A 16,861-nucleotide genomic window follows, 5' to 3' on the forward strand; every position below is an offset into this window, starting at 1 on the left:
GAAGATGGGCTATCCAGGGTTCAAATCTTGCCTCAGACACTTCCTAGCTGTGTGACTTTGGGCAATTCACTTAATCCCCATTGTTTAGCTATTACTTCTCTTATGCTTTAGATTACAGCAGTTCCCAACCTCTCAATTTGTAGCAATGAGAATACATAATGCATATCAGGTATTTGCATTCCGAATCATAACTGTAGCAAAATTACAGTTTTGAAGTAGCCACCAAAATAATTTTTTGGTTTGGGGTCACTGCAACATGAGGAACTGTATTGCAGGGTCATGGAATTAGAAAGGTTGAGAATCACTGCCTTAGAACCAATACACAATATCGAGTATAAGATGGAAGGAAAGGGTTAAAAAAAGTCCCAAATAAAGACAAAAAAAGAAGAAGAGAGTAAAAAGAGGTGGATAGAAAGAAGAAAGATGAAGCAAAATGGGAAGTCAAAGAAATCAAATTAATATGCATTTACTAAGTGATTTCTATGTACTTGGCATTCCAGCTGCCTATGATGAATAGTTATATGTTGGGAAATTTGGGGGACAGCAAGGGTAGGGGGCAATAATTTAAAAATATTTTCATACTTCCCTGGAAATATGTAATAATTTATAAACACATTTAAATTCAAAGAACAAAATACCAATTTTCTCTAATTAACTGAGAAACTAATTTCTTTAGAAAATATAACACTCTGGTCCTCCAGTTCAGCCCAGCAAAAAATCCACCATACACAAAAAGAAAAATTAGACTCTTAAACTCAGATCCTGATAATATTAGTGCCAACCTTCCTTAGGCATCTGGAAAGGTCTGTAATACCCTGCATTGCACTTCTCTGCTAGAATTATCAAGTATCTTTGTTGCCAGAATATGTCTCTTTACATCTTGGCAATATTAAGTAATTTTTTTTTATCCACAATTGGCAAAAGGGTAGTGTCAAGAAGAAACAGGTTATCTATTGATTTGCCTCTTTCATTGACAAGGAGCCACAGGAGAAGAGAAGACTTCTCTGGAGCTAGGAACCAAAATGTGTGGCACTCTATTGAAAGACTTACAATTAGAGAGCATGTGGCTTTTCTCAGCAAGAAAAGATTAAGTATTCTTTTTTTTGAATGGGCATAATCATGTCAAAGTACCTCGAAGATTTTTCTAGATCCAGGGTGCCTTTTCTGTTTTGTTTTGTTTTGAATTTCCCACCACATCTATATTATTTTCCCAAATTCTTCCTCCTTCCCTCCCTCTCCATCTAAAAATATAATTCATACTTCATTCTCCATAGACAGACATTCCTCCTTCTCTTTCCCTCAAAAATAAAATTCAGAAATTCATTTGACAGCTCATATTTTATCTGTGTCTATTTTATTTCATTCGTTTTCAGTACATATGGATTAGTGCTTGTGTCCATGAGATGACACTGAGTCAAATCGCTTTAGGTACTTCTTGCTACTCACCAAGAGCCTGTAAGCTGCCCATTATTACCAGCAATATGTTTTCATATTTTGTTCTAGTTAGATTCTGAAAGCCTGAAGCTGCCCTGAGGAACCCAGATCTAAGTCATGAAAGAAAAAAAATATTTTCCCCATGGGTTCCCTGGGCATCTTGAGCATGCCTTGAGTCATTCTACCTCTATTATGAAGTTGATAACAATTCCTGAATAAATGGATAGCCAGAGACATTCATCCTTATTCCCACAAGTCCTTCACAACTTGTAGACTGGTCGAGGTTCTTAATCTATATAAATTTACTATAGTGATGGCATAATTCTTGGGTGATCACAGCCTGGTGCCAAAGGCAGTGCTATGAATCAATACTTAAAGTCATCAGGTCGTGCTGACTAGCAGTCAAGGGTTGCTCATACCCAGGTCCTAATTAGCCCAGCTGTCAATCCAGATGAGTGACCATATACATGGACAGGCTGACCTGCTCTAAGCTGCTCAGTTCTGTCCTCAGGCACCCATGTAAGATAGCAATTAATCAAGAGTTAGAAAGGACCACAGAGGCAAAGCCTCCAATTTAGAGATAAGGAATATGAGGCCAAGGGAAATGACATGATTTCCATGAAGTCACAGAAGGATTTCAAATCTAAAGATTGAAATATCATATCATGTTTATCCAACCTCTTCTTAGGCTTGTAAGCTTGTAAGCAAGTTGCTTCCTATTTTGTGAAGTGGCCACATACTGTTTTTAGACAACTGATCCATAGAAGCTTTTCTTTTATGAGGTGCTAAAATGTATCATCCTTCAGTCATTTCAGTTGTGTCAGACTCTTCATGATCCCCATGGGCCATTTCTTGGCAAAAATACTGAAATGGTTTGTCATTTCTTCTCCAGGTCATTTTACAGATGAAGAAACTGAGGCAAACACTGAAGGCTAACTGACTTGCTCCGGGTCACAAAACTAGTAACTGTCTGAGGCAAGATTTGAACTAAGGAAGAGGCAGCTTCTTGACTCCAGGCTTGGCACTCTTCTCCACTGTGCCACCTAGCTACCTTATGCACTAAGTAGTCCTAATTCTGACTTCTGAAGCAATTCAGAACAAATATATTTTTTTTTCCTATATGGTAGCACTTTAAATATGTGAAGTCAGTAATTGCGTTCTTCTCTTGGAATCTTTTTCTTGAATTAAAATCCTCAAATTTAGGGACTATTTCCTGAACATCATTGTTTCTGAATAGCTCTGTGTCTGAGTCACCCTTGTCTAGAAGCTCTCTGCAACAACCATTACCAATGTGCAGATTATCTTGATAACTCTTGAAATGCTAGAGTTGGCCTACTATATGGGTGATGAGAATGTGTAAGACTAACTCTATTTATCTGGGACTCAGTGTGATTTGGAGAAACCTGAAGAAACTGCCTTTGAAAGTCAACACTTGGAAAAAGTAACATGGAAACTATTTCTTTTAGTTCTAGAACACTAGAATGAATTCTTTACCCATCTGCGACTGGCTCATTTCATAAAAGCTCTTATGGTCTTTTTAAGAGATGAGATAACCAAAGTACTTGTGGTTTCTTTAGTCCAAAACTTGCTATCTCTGATCCCAGACTCTTTATCATTGATTAAGTTATTTTCAACTACTATTACTTGCCCTCAATTATGGGATACCTTGCCCTTAGACTAAATAGGTCTTGTATTGCTGAAACCTTGAGATTGAATTACTTCATACTGTTATCTTGCTGTTTTATGCTAAAAATATGTACCAGAAATGTTTTTGTTTCCCCTTGCACTTGAGAATCCATCACCCTGTTCCTAAGAACTACACACACCTACAGCCCCAGATTCCTCCTTAAATCAGTCACTTTCCCACCTACCTTCACTAAGAATTATAAATATAGCCACTTGCCAGCTAAATTTTATGCCTTTTGGTATAGGCTAGTTTGCTCCATTTTTGTCCTTATTTAATGAAGAGTATCTTGATCTTAAAAGGATTATCTCTCATTTATCTTCTGTTCAGGAAAAGTGTGACAGAAGTCTCTCAGGGAAGCCTGTGCTTCTCACAGTGTCTTGCCTCTCCATTGGAGCAATAGAGAGACCAAAGTTCTGTACAGTCTCTGCCTCATTTTAGACCAAGTATCAGTTTTGCTGTTGTATTCTATAGACAATGGGCTTTTCCATTTTACTTGTACCTGACACCTTACATATTTGTTATCTTGCTCAATAGAATCTGATTTCTTCTTTGTTGCCCCATGATTTTCACATAATGAACCCTTAAATCATTAATTCCTTCATTTGTTGATTTGTTCATTCATTTGTGTGTGTGCATGTGTATGAGAGCCTTTATAACATTCCTGAGGTGACATTCCCTTGTCTAGTTCATAGGTGAAAGGATGAGAGGAAGAAAAGCATATTATCAGAGAAGACTGAACAAATTTATTTTTATAGACAGCTTTATAAAAGTTACAATTTTTTTCTTTGCATGGGGATATTCATTGAATATCAACACCTAAAACTATGTGCAGTCACCTTTGAAAATGTCTTTTTTTATCCCCCCCCCCAATAATTATTCCTCTTTTGTTCTTGGCACCTAAAATCACTAACCTGGCTCTGACATTCAGTTAATGTTCACTTAAAATTTTGCCTTGAAATCTTATTGATTTTCAAATTTGAGGTTATTAAAGAATTCAGATAATAGATGCTTATCATAGAATTCAGACAAGAGATACTTAGCATGAGTCTTTCAACTCCAGGACAGTTAGAACAGTGATGTTTAGTACATGGAAATAGCTTCTTAATTACAACTCTTAAAATTGTCAGCATGAGATTTAGAAAGAATAATTCTGGATGTTGTTAGAATATATTTTTCTTTTAAAATTGTGAAATGGAACAAGAAAAGTTGTTAAGTATAGCACTAGCAGGAAGGATTATGTTTTAGTTCATGAATAGCTATTGACTTCTAATGGGATCAAGAATTACACTGGTAAATCCCATTATAAATCATTTAGAAATGGATAGTTAACATGAACATTATTCGTTCTTTTTTTTTTTAGTAAATTGTCATTAATGTTGATGTTTTGTCTAAGCCTATAATTCCTCAAACTTAAATTCTCAAACCTATTCAGAGCAGCAGTACTTTAAAAAAACACCTCATTTATTTTTTCAAAATATTATTTTGAATATTGATTATTTATAATGCACCATAGAGACAATAAAGATATATAATTCAATGCTCATCTTAAAAAGTTTGCTATCTAGTGTTGGAGTAAAATAATCTATACAGAAAAATATCATATAAATTAGAAATACAATGAAAACATGAAAATTATGAAGCATTTTGAGATCAAATGAAGGAGATTGCACATCCAGCTATTGGAATCATAGGAAGATTTCACAGATGTTTGCCATTTGTTCTGAATCTCGGAGATGAAGTGATTATGAAATGGAAAAAATGATGGGTATGGGTTGGGGAGGATGAAGGATATTGTAAGGAAAAGGGAATAATCTGTCCAAGGAATGGGAAAAACATGGGTGTATTTTAAGGATACTTAATTAGCCATTTGGTTGAAGTCTAGATGGAAGTAGGTTTTATCAGGATGGAAAGCAAGGAAAGAACCACAGAAAGATAAACTAAGGTGAGAAAATGTAGAAAACTGAGTTACTTCTGACAGAAATAGAGTTTGTAGAGAACGCTCATTTAACGTGTCAAGACAGAGTGGACGTAAGAATAGATAGAATGACCTAGAACCATATAGGAAAGGAATAAAGAAATATGTAGCATCCTTTTAAGAGTCAAAACCCTATTTTATCAAGAATATAATCAGAAGTGGTTTGAGATACTAAGATTTTATTTTGTATAAACCGTTTGAAAGGAAATTCAATGATTTTAAAAAAAGAATTAGTTTCTATTAAATATTTAAAGACAGAAGACAAAGCATTTTGAATTAAATTCCCATTTACCTTAAGCACATCTCCTTCATGGAGTTGAAAGCTTCGGGCTCTAAGATGAATTCCCTTTCCAGCTTCAGTTTCAATTTTATAGATGCACTCATGGTTGTTGTCATAGTTAGAAGGGAAATTTGGAGACAGTAATGTTCCTTCATTTCCAGTAACACTTGCTCCACATTCAGCTAAAGAAAATGGGACATTAAAAACGAATTCAAAGGAAGAATTAGCCATTGTGATACATAATAAAATAACTATTACAAATTTATGGTCACCCTCTGCTGTATCACTGCATATCTAAATTAATAAACCCATTACTTATCTATAGATTATCAATGCCCTGGTGACTGCAACACCAGTTTAATATTTTTTAAGCTCTGATAATCATCTAGATTCTTACAATGTACAAACTTTTGTCACTTTTTTCTCCTTCCTTTCCCCGATTCCTAGGAGGCATGGTGTAAAGAAAAGACAATTACATCAGGAAATACTAGATGTGAGTTCTAGATTTGGTTTTGAAACTGACCATGTGTGAACCTTCAGTAAGTTACTTAAATATCTTTTGATTTAGTTTCCTCTTCTCTAAAATGTGGGATTTGAGCTACATAACCTCTATAGAGCTTTCCAATTCTGACATTTTAAAAGTCTCCTAAAAAGAAAAGATTTTTCATATTTTTTGTCATGTTCTAAACCTGACTTCAGATATAGTACTTGCTTTCTGACTATAAAATATTGTATCAGAGCATTTCTTTATATTATATTTTAAAGTCTGAATGTCAATAAATGCTGTCTTCTCTTCCTTCTCACAGAGTAGAAAAAAGAAATGTCTAAATAGCTCTGAGGGTATATTGAATAGTCTTTAGTTAAAGAGAAAATGAAAATAACTTTAAAATTTCATTTGTAACCTTGGCTAAGTCAATTTCCTCTTAGATATTAGTTTTTTCAATTATAAATAGGGGAGATTAGGTTAGATGACCCCATATTTGCTCTTTGTTTCTCCAATCATATTTGCAGCTATTTTTTAAAATAGAAAATAGAATGTTCAAAGGGATCTCAAGGGTTATGTAGCCTAATCCGTATCTGATTGAGTGTTTTTGTTTCAGTTCATTTTAAAACATAATACTCCCCTTTTATGTAATAGAAAGAACATTGGATTTGGTGTTAGAAAATCTGAGATTAAATTCCAGTTCTCTTATTTTAGTAAGTGAAATAACCTCTCTGGGTTTTAGTTTCTTTATCTGTAAAATTAATAGGTCAGACAAGATGAACTCCCAGATTTCTTCTACCTCTAAACAATGTGATACTTCACATTCTTCTCAATGCCCCACCACCCCATAACCATTTATTTCTTGATAAAACATAAAAGTTGAAGTTTTGCTCAAAATACTATCAGGAAGAGTCAGGAATCAGGAATTCTGAGAATGGAGGAAAGTTGTTTTATGATATGATGTATCATGACATCATTTTAAAACTGGAAAATGTGAGACTCAAAGAAGGAAAGTTTAATTTTTGTTTTGCCCAGAATGCCTTGTAGAAACACAACATTCATATTTATACAAACACAACTTTCCACAGGTGTGTGTATATATATATGCACATATGCAAAATCTATACATGTATGTGAATAAATGATTCAGACTTGAATTTGTTTAGGAAATATCAAGAGAAGAAAAACTGCCAATTTTTACAATTTACAGTCTTAGCTATTTGAATCATGAAGTGGTTAACTGACTTGTCCAACATCATAAAACCACTATGAATCTAAATGAAGGCTTGAATCAAGGACTTCTTGAAACTGAGGTAGACTCTCTCTCCACTTATTACATACACATAACAGACCTTTAATAAATGGTTCTTAACTTGAACTTCCTGATTACGGAATAGGGTTCCTTGGTAAGATTAATAATTAAGTTAATTTATATTTCTTTTCAACTAAGTAGCACAATTCTGATTATCTTAAATTCTTGAATTTTTAGATAATTTTCAACTAGTAGTACTCAAAGAAAAATGACTCATAAGGAAATAATGGTGACTTCCACTATATTTTTACTACCTAAATATATTGCATGACTTGTTATGTAGGGATTTGAAACAAAGATAGACTTTATTTAAAACAAAGGTTGTTCAGTCTGACCACAAGGTACATAAAAAAAAAAAAAACAACCAAGTGGTCTAGTCAGACACCAGGTAGAGTTCAGAGGCTTTGCCAAGAGTGACCATAGTTATAAACAATAGCATCATTGTCATATAGTGTGGCTAGGACTCTAGATTACTCATTCAACTAGTCATCTTCGGCTATAAGTATGCAGAATGGCAATTCTGTCTGGAACAACATTTTTTAACATAAAGGACAATGATTTGAATTATAATTATTTTATATAATTTTGCTAATTTTGCCTTTTTATAGTGTTTATAAATTGCATTTGAGCTATAATAAGGTTACAGAAATAAATTATTTTGCAAAAATAATTCTTTTATCTACCTAGGAAATTGTACTCAATATATGAACATTATGGCATCTGATTTCTTTTTTTTTTCTTAAGCAACTTTATTCTTTAAAACTTCTAATAAATGAAAGCAAAGCTTGCATCTAAAAGTTCACCATAGTTTATTCCCTTAGGCTGCATACCAAGAATGAAGAATGTAATTGATTGAAAAAGTTTATACAGTTAAAGGGTGAAAAAATGAAAGGAAATTCAGTTAACCTGGATTTAAATTGTACATACTTTTGATTTTATAATTAGAAGTTCTATAGATCTGATAAAAAATGATACTTCCATTTACACCCCATGAGAGCCAGTTATCAAACATTTCCCAGATCATACTGACGTATAGGTACTATGTACCGAAGAACTGACTTTTTCTGCAACATTGAACTTTTGAGGTATAGTGGAAAGAATTTTTTACTGATCTGTCTACTACATTGTTGTTGTTTGATTTAGAAGATAAAAGATTTCCTTATGTTCAGTAAGTTACTTTCCCATAACTGTCAGTGTTTGTTATAAGGGCTTCTTTGAAATCTATAATGAATAAATGTATGTCAGGCTGGTGTGTATATATAAATATATACATACAAATATATACATATATGCACATGTGCATATATATAAATTATATTTCATAATTATATTATGGATAGTTATCCCCATGGACTATATACAATCAAGTCTGTAAAACAACTTAAATCTAACATTAAAAGATGCAATGAACATCTGTGATGATGGAACAGAGGAGGTAAAAAAAAAGAGAGTTCACTAAATCCTGAGACATGTCTTGTTTTTTAAAGCAACACCTGACCTTCCCTGACATTACTGTGTTAAGGTAGGAAAGAGTATGGTTTCTGGCTGGATTCCAGGGACAAAAAAATAATGAATAGATCCCTCTGTTCAGCGCAAAATGCTTTTATTCTCAGCTTTGGGGCTAGAGCTTCTTTACTTTTATAATTACATTCTTAAATCTTATTTAGGATCTCATACCTTCTGCTTAACCAACCTGTGGGGTAATAGTAAAAGAAAATGACATTTTTGACCATCACCCCTGCTGTTGTCTACAACAGCTACCACCCCACTGTTATGCTTGAAAACTTCTTTTAGGTGACATGTTCACTTAGGGGACAGGAGGGTCTTCTTTTTTAAAGGACAAGAGCTCTGGATCCTAGAAACAACCTTTTGGTGAAATGACTGTGGTTCTGAAGGAATAGAATCAGAAGTAAGGAGGATTCCTGTATTTTTTACTCTTATACTGCTGTTTCTTACACCTAACACCACCTCTCCCCATCTTGGCACTGCCTACACATACTGGCGGGAATGCACTCTATACTCACTGTAAAACTGCCCAAACACAACATTCTAAATTAAAAGAAAAATCCTGACCCTCTGTACGTGTATGTATATCTAATATATTTGTATATATGTATATATACACATACAGATATCATACATATATAGGTATAGATCTAGTCAGTGAAGAGGCAGTATTTATAAATCAGAGGACTGGGAGTCAGGAAAATGAGTTTAAATCCTACCTCGGATACTCATTAGCTTTGTGATCTAATGCTTCCTCATCTGTAAAGTGAAGCACCTACTTCATAGGGATGTTGCGAGAATTGAAAAAATATAATATTTGTAAAACATTTTGCAAACTTTAAAGAGCTATGTAAATTCTAGATATTATTTTTGTTATAATAATCATTTCTAAATATATTTGTTTATTTATTTACATTATCTCCATCATATAAACTCCTTGAGGGCAGGTACAATCCCTGGCCTCTTTGGGTGTTTAATAAATGCTTCCTTATTTTGATATTGAACAAATCCTCTAGGATCATAGGATCAGTGCCAGAGGAAGGGGTTTAAGATGATGTTTAGTATCATTCCCTCATTTGAGTGAAAACTGGGGCCCAGAGAGCTAAAGGGCTGACTCAGAGTCACAGAGGTGAGAGAGAACCATCAGGGCAATGATTCAAATGCTGTTTCTTTACTGCTAATTCCTATTCCCTTTCCACTATTACTATTCATAGTTTCTCTCACCCTCTTTCTAGTTTACAATAGCTTACATTTATGTAGCACCTTAAAGTTTATAGAGTGACTTCTTTACAATGATCTTCTGAGAAAGGCACATACAAATGAAGGAATAGCCTTGGAGAGGTCAAATGACTTGCTCCAATAGTGTCAGAATTGTATTAGAACCTTGGTTTAAAATTTTGGATTCCCCTGACTCCTGTCTAGTCTCTTTTTTCTACAAAGACAATCCTAAATTAACTTATTTTCTTAAGTACGCCATCATCCCAATACTTCTTTTCTCTTTTTCTATCTTTTTTGAAATTACATTTTTGACATCAGTGTGCTCCTGATGTATTTACTTCTGGAAGTCTTCTTTATACAAAATATTCTCCAACATCAGCAAGGATTGCTTTATTTGTCTGTCTGTCTGCTTGTCTGTTCTGTCTGTCTGTCTAGCTAGCTAACCAAACATATTATCAGAAGGTTTAAATCACTGTTCTGGGTTTTTAACTATAAATTTCTTATTAGTATAACAAAGATCACAAAGCCCTAGGGAAAGGAATGTGTCTTCTTTTCTGCCCTGTGTGATGCCAAGTACACTCTATGAATAATTAATAATAATAGCATCCTTGTAACAGTTGGGCTGCTTTGTAACAAAGCATCCTTACAATGCATTTTCTTTACAATAAGAGCTCTTAATAAAACTGGAGAATGCACTTGTCTATATCAGGAGTCTGTAGGTCAGCAGGATAAGTATTTATAACAACTCAAGGGCAAGGAATAGAATTATTTTACACATTTATGAAAGTCTAGATGACTTCTAATATCCTTTCTAACACTAAGCCTATGATTCTAGGTTCATTAGATTCTAGATTTTATTTATCCAAAGGCATTAGTATCTTTTAGTTAACTCATGTAGAAAAATTCACTATTTAAAAAAGTTTAGATGTAGCTGAAATAGATAACCACTATCCATATGGAAATTAACCTTCAATAAAAACAAACAAGTATGAAGGTGGCGTTTTTCATAAATGTTAATCACTGGAGGAGACCAATATGGCCACCATAATTAATGTGTAGCTTAAATGGAAGGAATTAGGATTCTCCAAACAGAGGTACGGAATGGACATACTTTATTATAATTTTAAGTATATAGAGTTAAGTAATAGTTCTATAGTACTCTGTACTTGTCATAAGTGGAGTATGAAAATGTTTAGATGCCATATTATAGGAAGAAAATGAAGTTTCCTTGAGGATGGCAACTAGGGAGGATGATGGAGTGGAAGACTATATTCTATAAAGCTCAATTGAGTCTAGTTAGTCTAGAAAAAACCAATCACTTATGGACAACAGAATAGTCATTTTCAAGTATTTGAAGAGCTTTGACATTAATAAGGAATTAGATTTATACTGCTTGATTGAAGATGACAGACCTAGAAATACTGAATAGAAGTTGTGAAGATGCTGATTTAGGCTTGAAGAAACGATTATGGGGGTGGACTGGCTTATTATGGTAAGGCAAGTCCCTGGAGCATGGATATTTCCTATTTAGTTTGAGTCAAAGAAACCATATGGAAACTGGAAAGAAGCTGATTTCTAATGATGCATGGTTAATGGGCTTGTACTGAATGATAACATCTTTTAATTGGCTACCAAAGCCAGAAGCATGAATATCTCAGAGATTATTAAACCATATCTTAGTGCATTGAGGAGTCAGAAGTATGTAGTTGTGACAGTTAAATAAAAAAAAAAAACTGGCTGCCCTGTCTCCAATAGAGAAATAGTTAAAAAATTAACTGAATATATAACAGGAAGATCTGAGTTAAAATTCATCAGACTAAAGAAAAGTGCTACTTTTAGAGCTCCAAAATGAGCCACACATAAAGGGAACTTAATGAAGATTCCATGAAGGTAGAAAAGTGGCTTCTAAGAATGGGAAGTATTCCTTTGCCATAGATATACTCTTCTATGTGTGTCTCACTATCACTTTTTTTAAAGTTTGTGTCCACTCTCTCCACAGATGTTGTATGTATTTGTGGGAGAGAGTACAACAGAATTTGGAGGAAATGTTTCACATCAATCCTTCTTCCTTCTTAGTAAATACCATTTAAGAAAGTCAATTAGGTCTTGCTGACTTATTTGTGGTAAACACACCAGTATGACATCTAAGCTTTCTAGTTGTACAAATTATACTTATGAGGGTTACTTATGAAGAAAAGTAATCAGTTGCCTTTTGAGGATCCCAACCTATGAGTATGAGTGCCTAATTGGATAAGTCGTCATGGATAAGGTTCTACAGAAGGAAAAATTTCCTGACAGAGCTTCGCAAATGTAGAATGAGATAATTTGACAAGAAGCATTATTCCCTTCACTAGAGTTCTTAAAATAAAGGGGGGAAATGTTTAAAGAACATAGCAGGTATAAATACCAATAAGCTCAGCTAGTTATATGATATGACTTGTGAAGTCACGTAAACACTGAGATCCAAGATTTTATGAAATTATAATCCAATACTCATTTATTCATTAGTTATTGAATACCTACTGTAAGTAAAGGAATGAGTCTAAAGAGTATAAATAAAAGAGGCATCTTTTATTTTATTCATTTTTTAATTAAAGTGTTCAAGATCCATTAAGATGGACTTCATTTCATGATAGTATTCTGAGTGAAAATTATCATTCTACTTGTCAGGAAATAAATACTTGCTTTTGAAGTTGGAATAATACTCAAGCATAGATCTAGAAAGGACTTTAGAGGTTTTCTCTAGTAGTTTAACCCCCTAACAGCACTGATGAAAAAACTGAAGCTGAGGAAATTAAGTGCTTTTCTTATGACCAAAGTAATGATTGATAAGGATTCTAAATCTAGACAGTTATTTTTATATCATATCAAAACAAAATGTAGGTAAGACAAAATGAAAATAAATTTAATTCAAATTAACATTTTAAAAGTATGACATTTTGTAAGTTATCTGAATATTAATTTCTTCTTATGTAAAATGATAAATTTGGACTGGATTTTAAGGTTCTGCCTAACTCTAAATGAATCTATCAGAAATGCACTATTTACCCTTTAAAACTAATTCAAGTTTTGTGATTTTTAAAGTTCTACCAATAATTCCTCTCTGATGTACTGTTAAAGTAAAAAAAAATGTCATTTAAAATAAATCAAATGTTCTTTACAGAAGAATCTACTTTATTTTTAATAAGATATCAAAATTAAATTACCACCTAAAGTTCAGTAATAAGCCAAACTAATTAAAATAAAATAAGAATAAAACAGTTGAAAAACTGTTAACTCATTTTCTGACCATTCATGTATACAAAAGCATATTTCTACAAAACTAACTTTATGACCACAAACTTTAAAAGTATAATATTTGGAAAGGTCATCATGATGAATGCATTATTTAAACTATCAAATGTTTCTTTATTTTACTTTAAAACAGTAGCTACAGGATAAAATATGTTAACATTGTAAATATTCATGATTTCATTGGTATCTGTATAGCTTTCAAGCCCTCAAATGGCAAAATTCCATGCTTTAGTAGTCATCATGAGTTTTTTTGCCAAAAAAACGAATAACATGCAAATGACCTTCTTTTTTACCCATGTGGTCTGGTCCTTGGAAAAAGACACAGTTCACTGCCAGGATTGCATTAAAGTCTCACTAGTTTGGTAGGACTTCTGAAAACTTGCCCTGCTTTAACAGAAACTTCAACAAAACTCAGGACCCCCTTTATTCCCAGCTTAGGGAGGCATTGAATGAGGATACTGGAAGAAGTACAAAACTATCCAAAATTGCTCATAAAACACAAGATTGGATTCAGCTTCAGTTGCCAAGGGACGATTTGTAACTATGCCATGCATTAGAGAAAACGTCTTAATGTAATGGGATAAGTAAAAGTCTGCAGCTGTAACTTTGAATATTTTATAAAATTAGCCACAGAGCCTTTTAAACCCTTATAAAATCTGAGATGCGGAAAGGAACTATAGCATCATAACAGTGTTGCACTAATTTAAATAAATTTAAATTTATCTTCCTTAAAAGCTAAGAGATGTAAAAAAGCAGTGATAAAAATTATGATCGTTCAAAATGAACCAGGAAAAGCAGCACCAACCCTACTTGAAAACATTTGTGTCGGTCAAAAGATCCAATGAATGAGAAAGTCTTGCTTCTAATTGAAATATCTCTAGGATATTTTGGAATAGTACAAATAGAGTGGAGACTAGACCTTGGACTGAAGTACAAATTCATTTGATTTAGAGCTGATAGGAACCTAAAGGATTAGCTCATCCAATCCCCTCATTTTACAGATGAGGAAAGTGAGACATAGCAAGATAAGAAAATTATTGAAGTTCACATAGGTAGTAGGCAGAAGAGCTGGGATTTGAACCCAACACCTCTGACTCTAAATATAGTAGTCATTCTCTGATAACTCACAAAGAAGAAATTCTTTAAATTAGGAAATATGGATATTTTTAGCAAAGAATATGGGCATTCATTTAGTACTAAAATAGTTTTAAAATAATTTAAATTGGGAGTCACTCAAAAGGAAATGGAGAGGCATATGGTCAGCATGAGTAGACTATAACACAGCATCAACCAAGAATTAAGTGATAGAAGTGGCATAAATTATATCATCAGAAAAGTGTGTGATTGGACAAGTGGCTTAATCATCACATAAGAATAAAAGATAATCAGTGTAGGGGTAGTTATGTGACTCAGTGGATTAAGAGCCAGGCATAGAGACAGGAGTCTCTGGGATTAAATCTGGCCTCAAAAACTTCCTAGCTGTGTGACCCTCAGCAAGTCACTTATTCCCCATTGCTTAGCCCTTGCCCTCTTCAACCATGGAACCAATACTTAGTATTGATTCTAAGATGGAAGGTAAGAGTTTAAAAACAAGCCCAGCATAATTAGTGGTTAACCTGTATGCTCAAACAGTACATAGGTAATGTTGAAAGACTTATAGCATGGTCCTCAGCTAATTAGGATCTCATTAGATGATTTATGGGTAAAGATGGACAAGCAATATCCAGGATTAAAAGATATGAACAGGATGTGATCTGAGTCATTGCAAGGTATATCCAAATTGATAAGATCATGGAACCATTTAAGTACTGAAGTATGGATTCTGATTTAAAAAATCATGAATTCCTATCTGTTTTCCTTTTAGCACCCCTAATTCATTGCTAACTTTTTGTATAACTCCAGAATAAAGTACAACTTAACTTCCCAAGCAAATGTTTTCACTATATCAAGAAGTCAGAGAGTTATTCTGTAAGTATGCATTATTGGCTGGCTATGTGCAGGCTATATTCTTTGGGTCTTGAGAGAAATTTAATTCATAGCATTTAGGATTAATAGGGACCTTAGAGATTGTAAAGTTCATCTCTTTCATCTTATATACCAAGATGCTGAGATTCAGGGTAAGGAAGCTTACTTGTTCAAGGCTCAATAGTTACTAAATAGCTAGACTAGGATTCAAACCTCAATTTTCTAACTTCAAATCTATTATTCTTTCCATTACACCATGGCAAATCCCTCAGTCATTCTATATCACCCCTAGAGCTGTTATGTACATCATACAACACTGGTTTTAATAACTCTGTTCACACAAAGAAAATAATTTTTTACATAAGAATCTTACACTAATCCCTAATTCTACTAAAATAAGATGAAATCACTGAGTATGGCAATTAAGCTTATTTTGATCATAATTTTTGTCAAAAAGGCTTACATAGTTATTGCTCTACCAAGGAATTAAACTAAAAAGAGTCTAAAATTTTCCCTCCCACTCCCATCATTACTTCCAAATATCCTCTTTCCCTGTTCCTAAGAAATCTATGAACTTTGGTCATTTTAATTTTCACAAGACATATTTCAAATTACTTTCTGCCTTTTCTCTTTCTTCCTTATTCAATTATAGCCCCAAGTGGCCTATTTAGTATTTTACTATCCTGATGTATGCCATGTCCTGCCCCCCCATTGGATGAATGAAATGAAATCATGTGACCACCTACCCACACACCTTGGCAGAGGTGCACTCCACACACGACGGCCCCCACCCAGGCAGGTAAGCTTAGTTGCACCTTCCAAACGATATCCTGGGAAGCAGGAAAAAGTCAAAGAATCCCCAACTCCAAAATGAAAACCAATTCTTCGACTGAAGGCAGGGACACCTGGATCATCACATGGTTCCAGGTCATATTCTGTTTCAAGAAGAGAAATAAAAAATATTTGGGGAAAAGAAAGCCACAGTAACCAGGAAAAGGAACTCACAGTAATCAGGAAAAAAAATATATATATACATATATATATAACTACTTTTAGAAAGAGAAAACATGCCTTTTCCACAGAACTCAGTCTATACAGATCTGTTTAAATTCAAACTGTAATACCAATACTTTTGATGTTTAAAATGAACTTTGACTGTAAAATATTGGGATTCATTTGAAATAAAAACAAAATAAAGTTTTGTTCTGAAAGACAGCAAGAGAGTTAGCCTCAAAGACAGGATGACATGGGTTCAAATCAGGTTTCTGATGTGTATTGACTATGTGACTTTGGAGCAAGTCACTTAATCTCTTGATGCTCCAGGCATTTGATTTAAGACTCTTTAAACTGCAGTGTGTTTCTTTATCTTTATTGGTAAAAGGAGTTTCCTCTGGGGAAGTCTCTTCAATCAGAAGTCCAGTCGAAGAGGCTCATCTTCCCCTACCCCTATGCCATTGGGAATGACAACATCAAAGAAGCTTTATCTTAGGGGTTTTACACATATTCAAGTAATGCTACCCTTGTTCAAAATATTACGGACTCCTCTGAGAACTGCTCTCAAAATTATGAGTGGAATAATGAGAAGCACACTCACTGGACTTGCCATCCAAATACCAGGTTTACTTCACATTTCTAAATCTTACTTTCTCCTTATGGAAAATGATGGATTTGGACAATCAGACAATAAACATTTATTAAGTCTCTAC

The 16,861-nt window shown here is 33.8% G+C and overlaps 1 protein-coding gene across 2 annotated transcripts in view; it reads right to left on the reverse strand.

Moving 5' to 3' along the window:
• CSMD1 (CUB and Sushi multiple domains 1) overlaps positions 1-16,861 on the reverse strand; it is a 2,624,761-nt gene that overhangs the window by 570,267 nt on the left and 2,037,633 nt on the right. For both annotated transcript variants that reach the window (XM_056823354.1, XM_007476228.3), the window contains exons 21-22: positions 15,902-16,090; positions 5,389-5,558 (exon numbers count right to left, since the gene is read on the reverse strand). In XM_056823354.1, the coding sequence (XP_056679332.1) occupies positions 5,389-5,558; positions 15,902-16,090 (359 nt within the window). The remainder of the gene's footprint in view (positions 1-5,388; positions 5,559-15,901; positions 16,091-16,861) is intronic.

Source organism: Monodelphis domestica, chromosome 1, assembly GCF_027887165.1.
Source record: "Monodelphis domestica isolate mMonDom1 chromosome 1, mMonDom1.pri, whole genome shotgun sequence".
NCBI lineage: Eukaryota > Metazoa > Chordata > Mammalia > Didelphimorphia > Didelphidae > Monodelphis > Monodelphis domestica.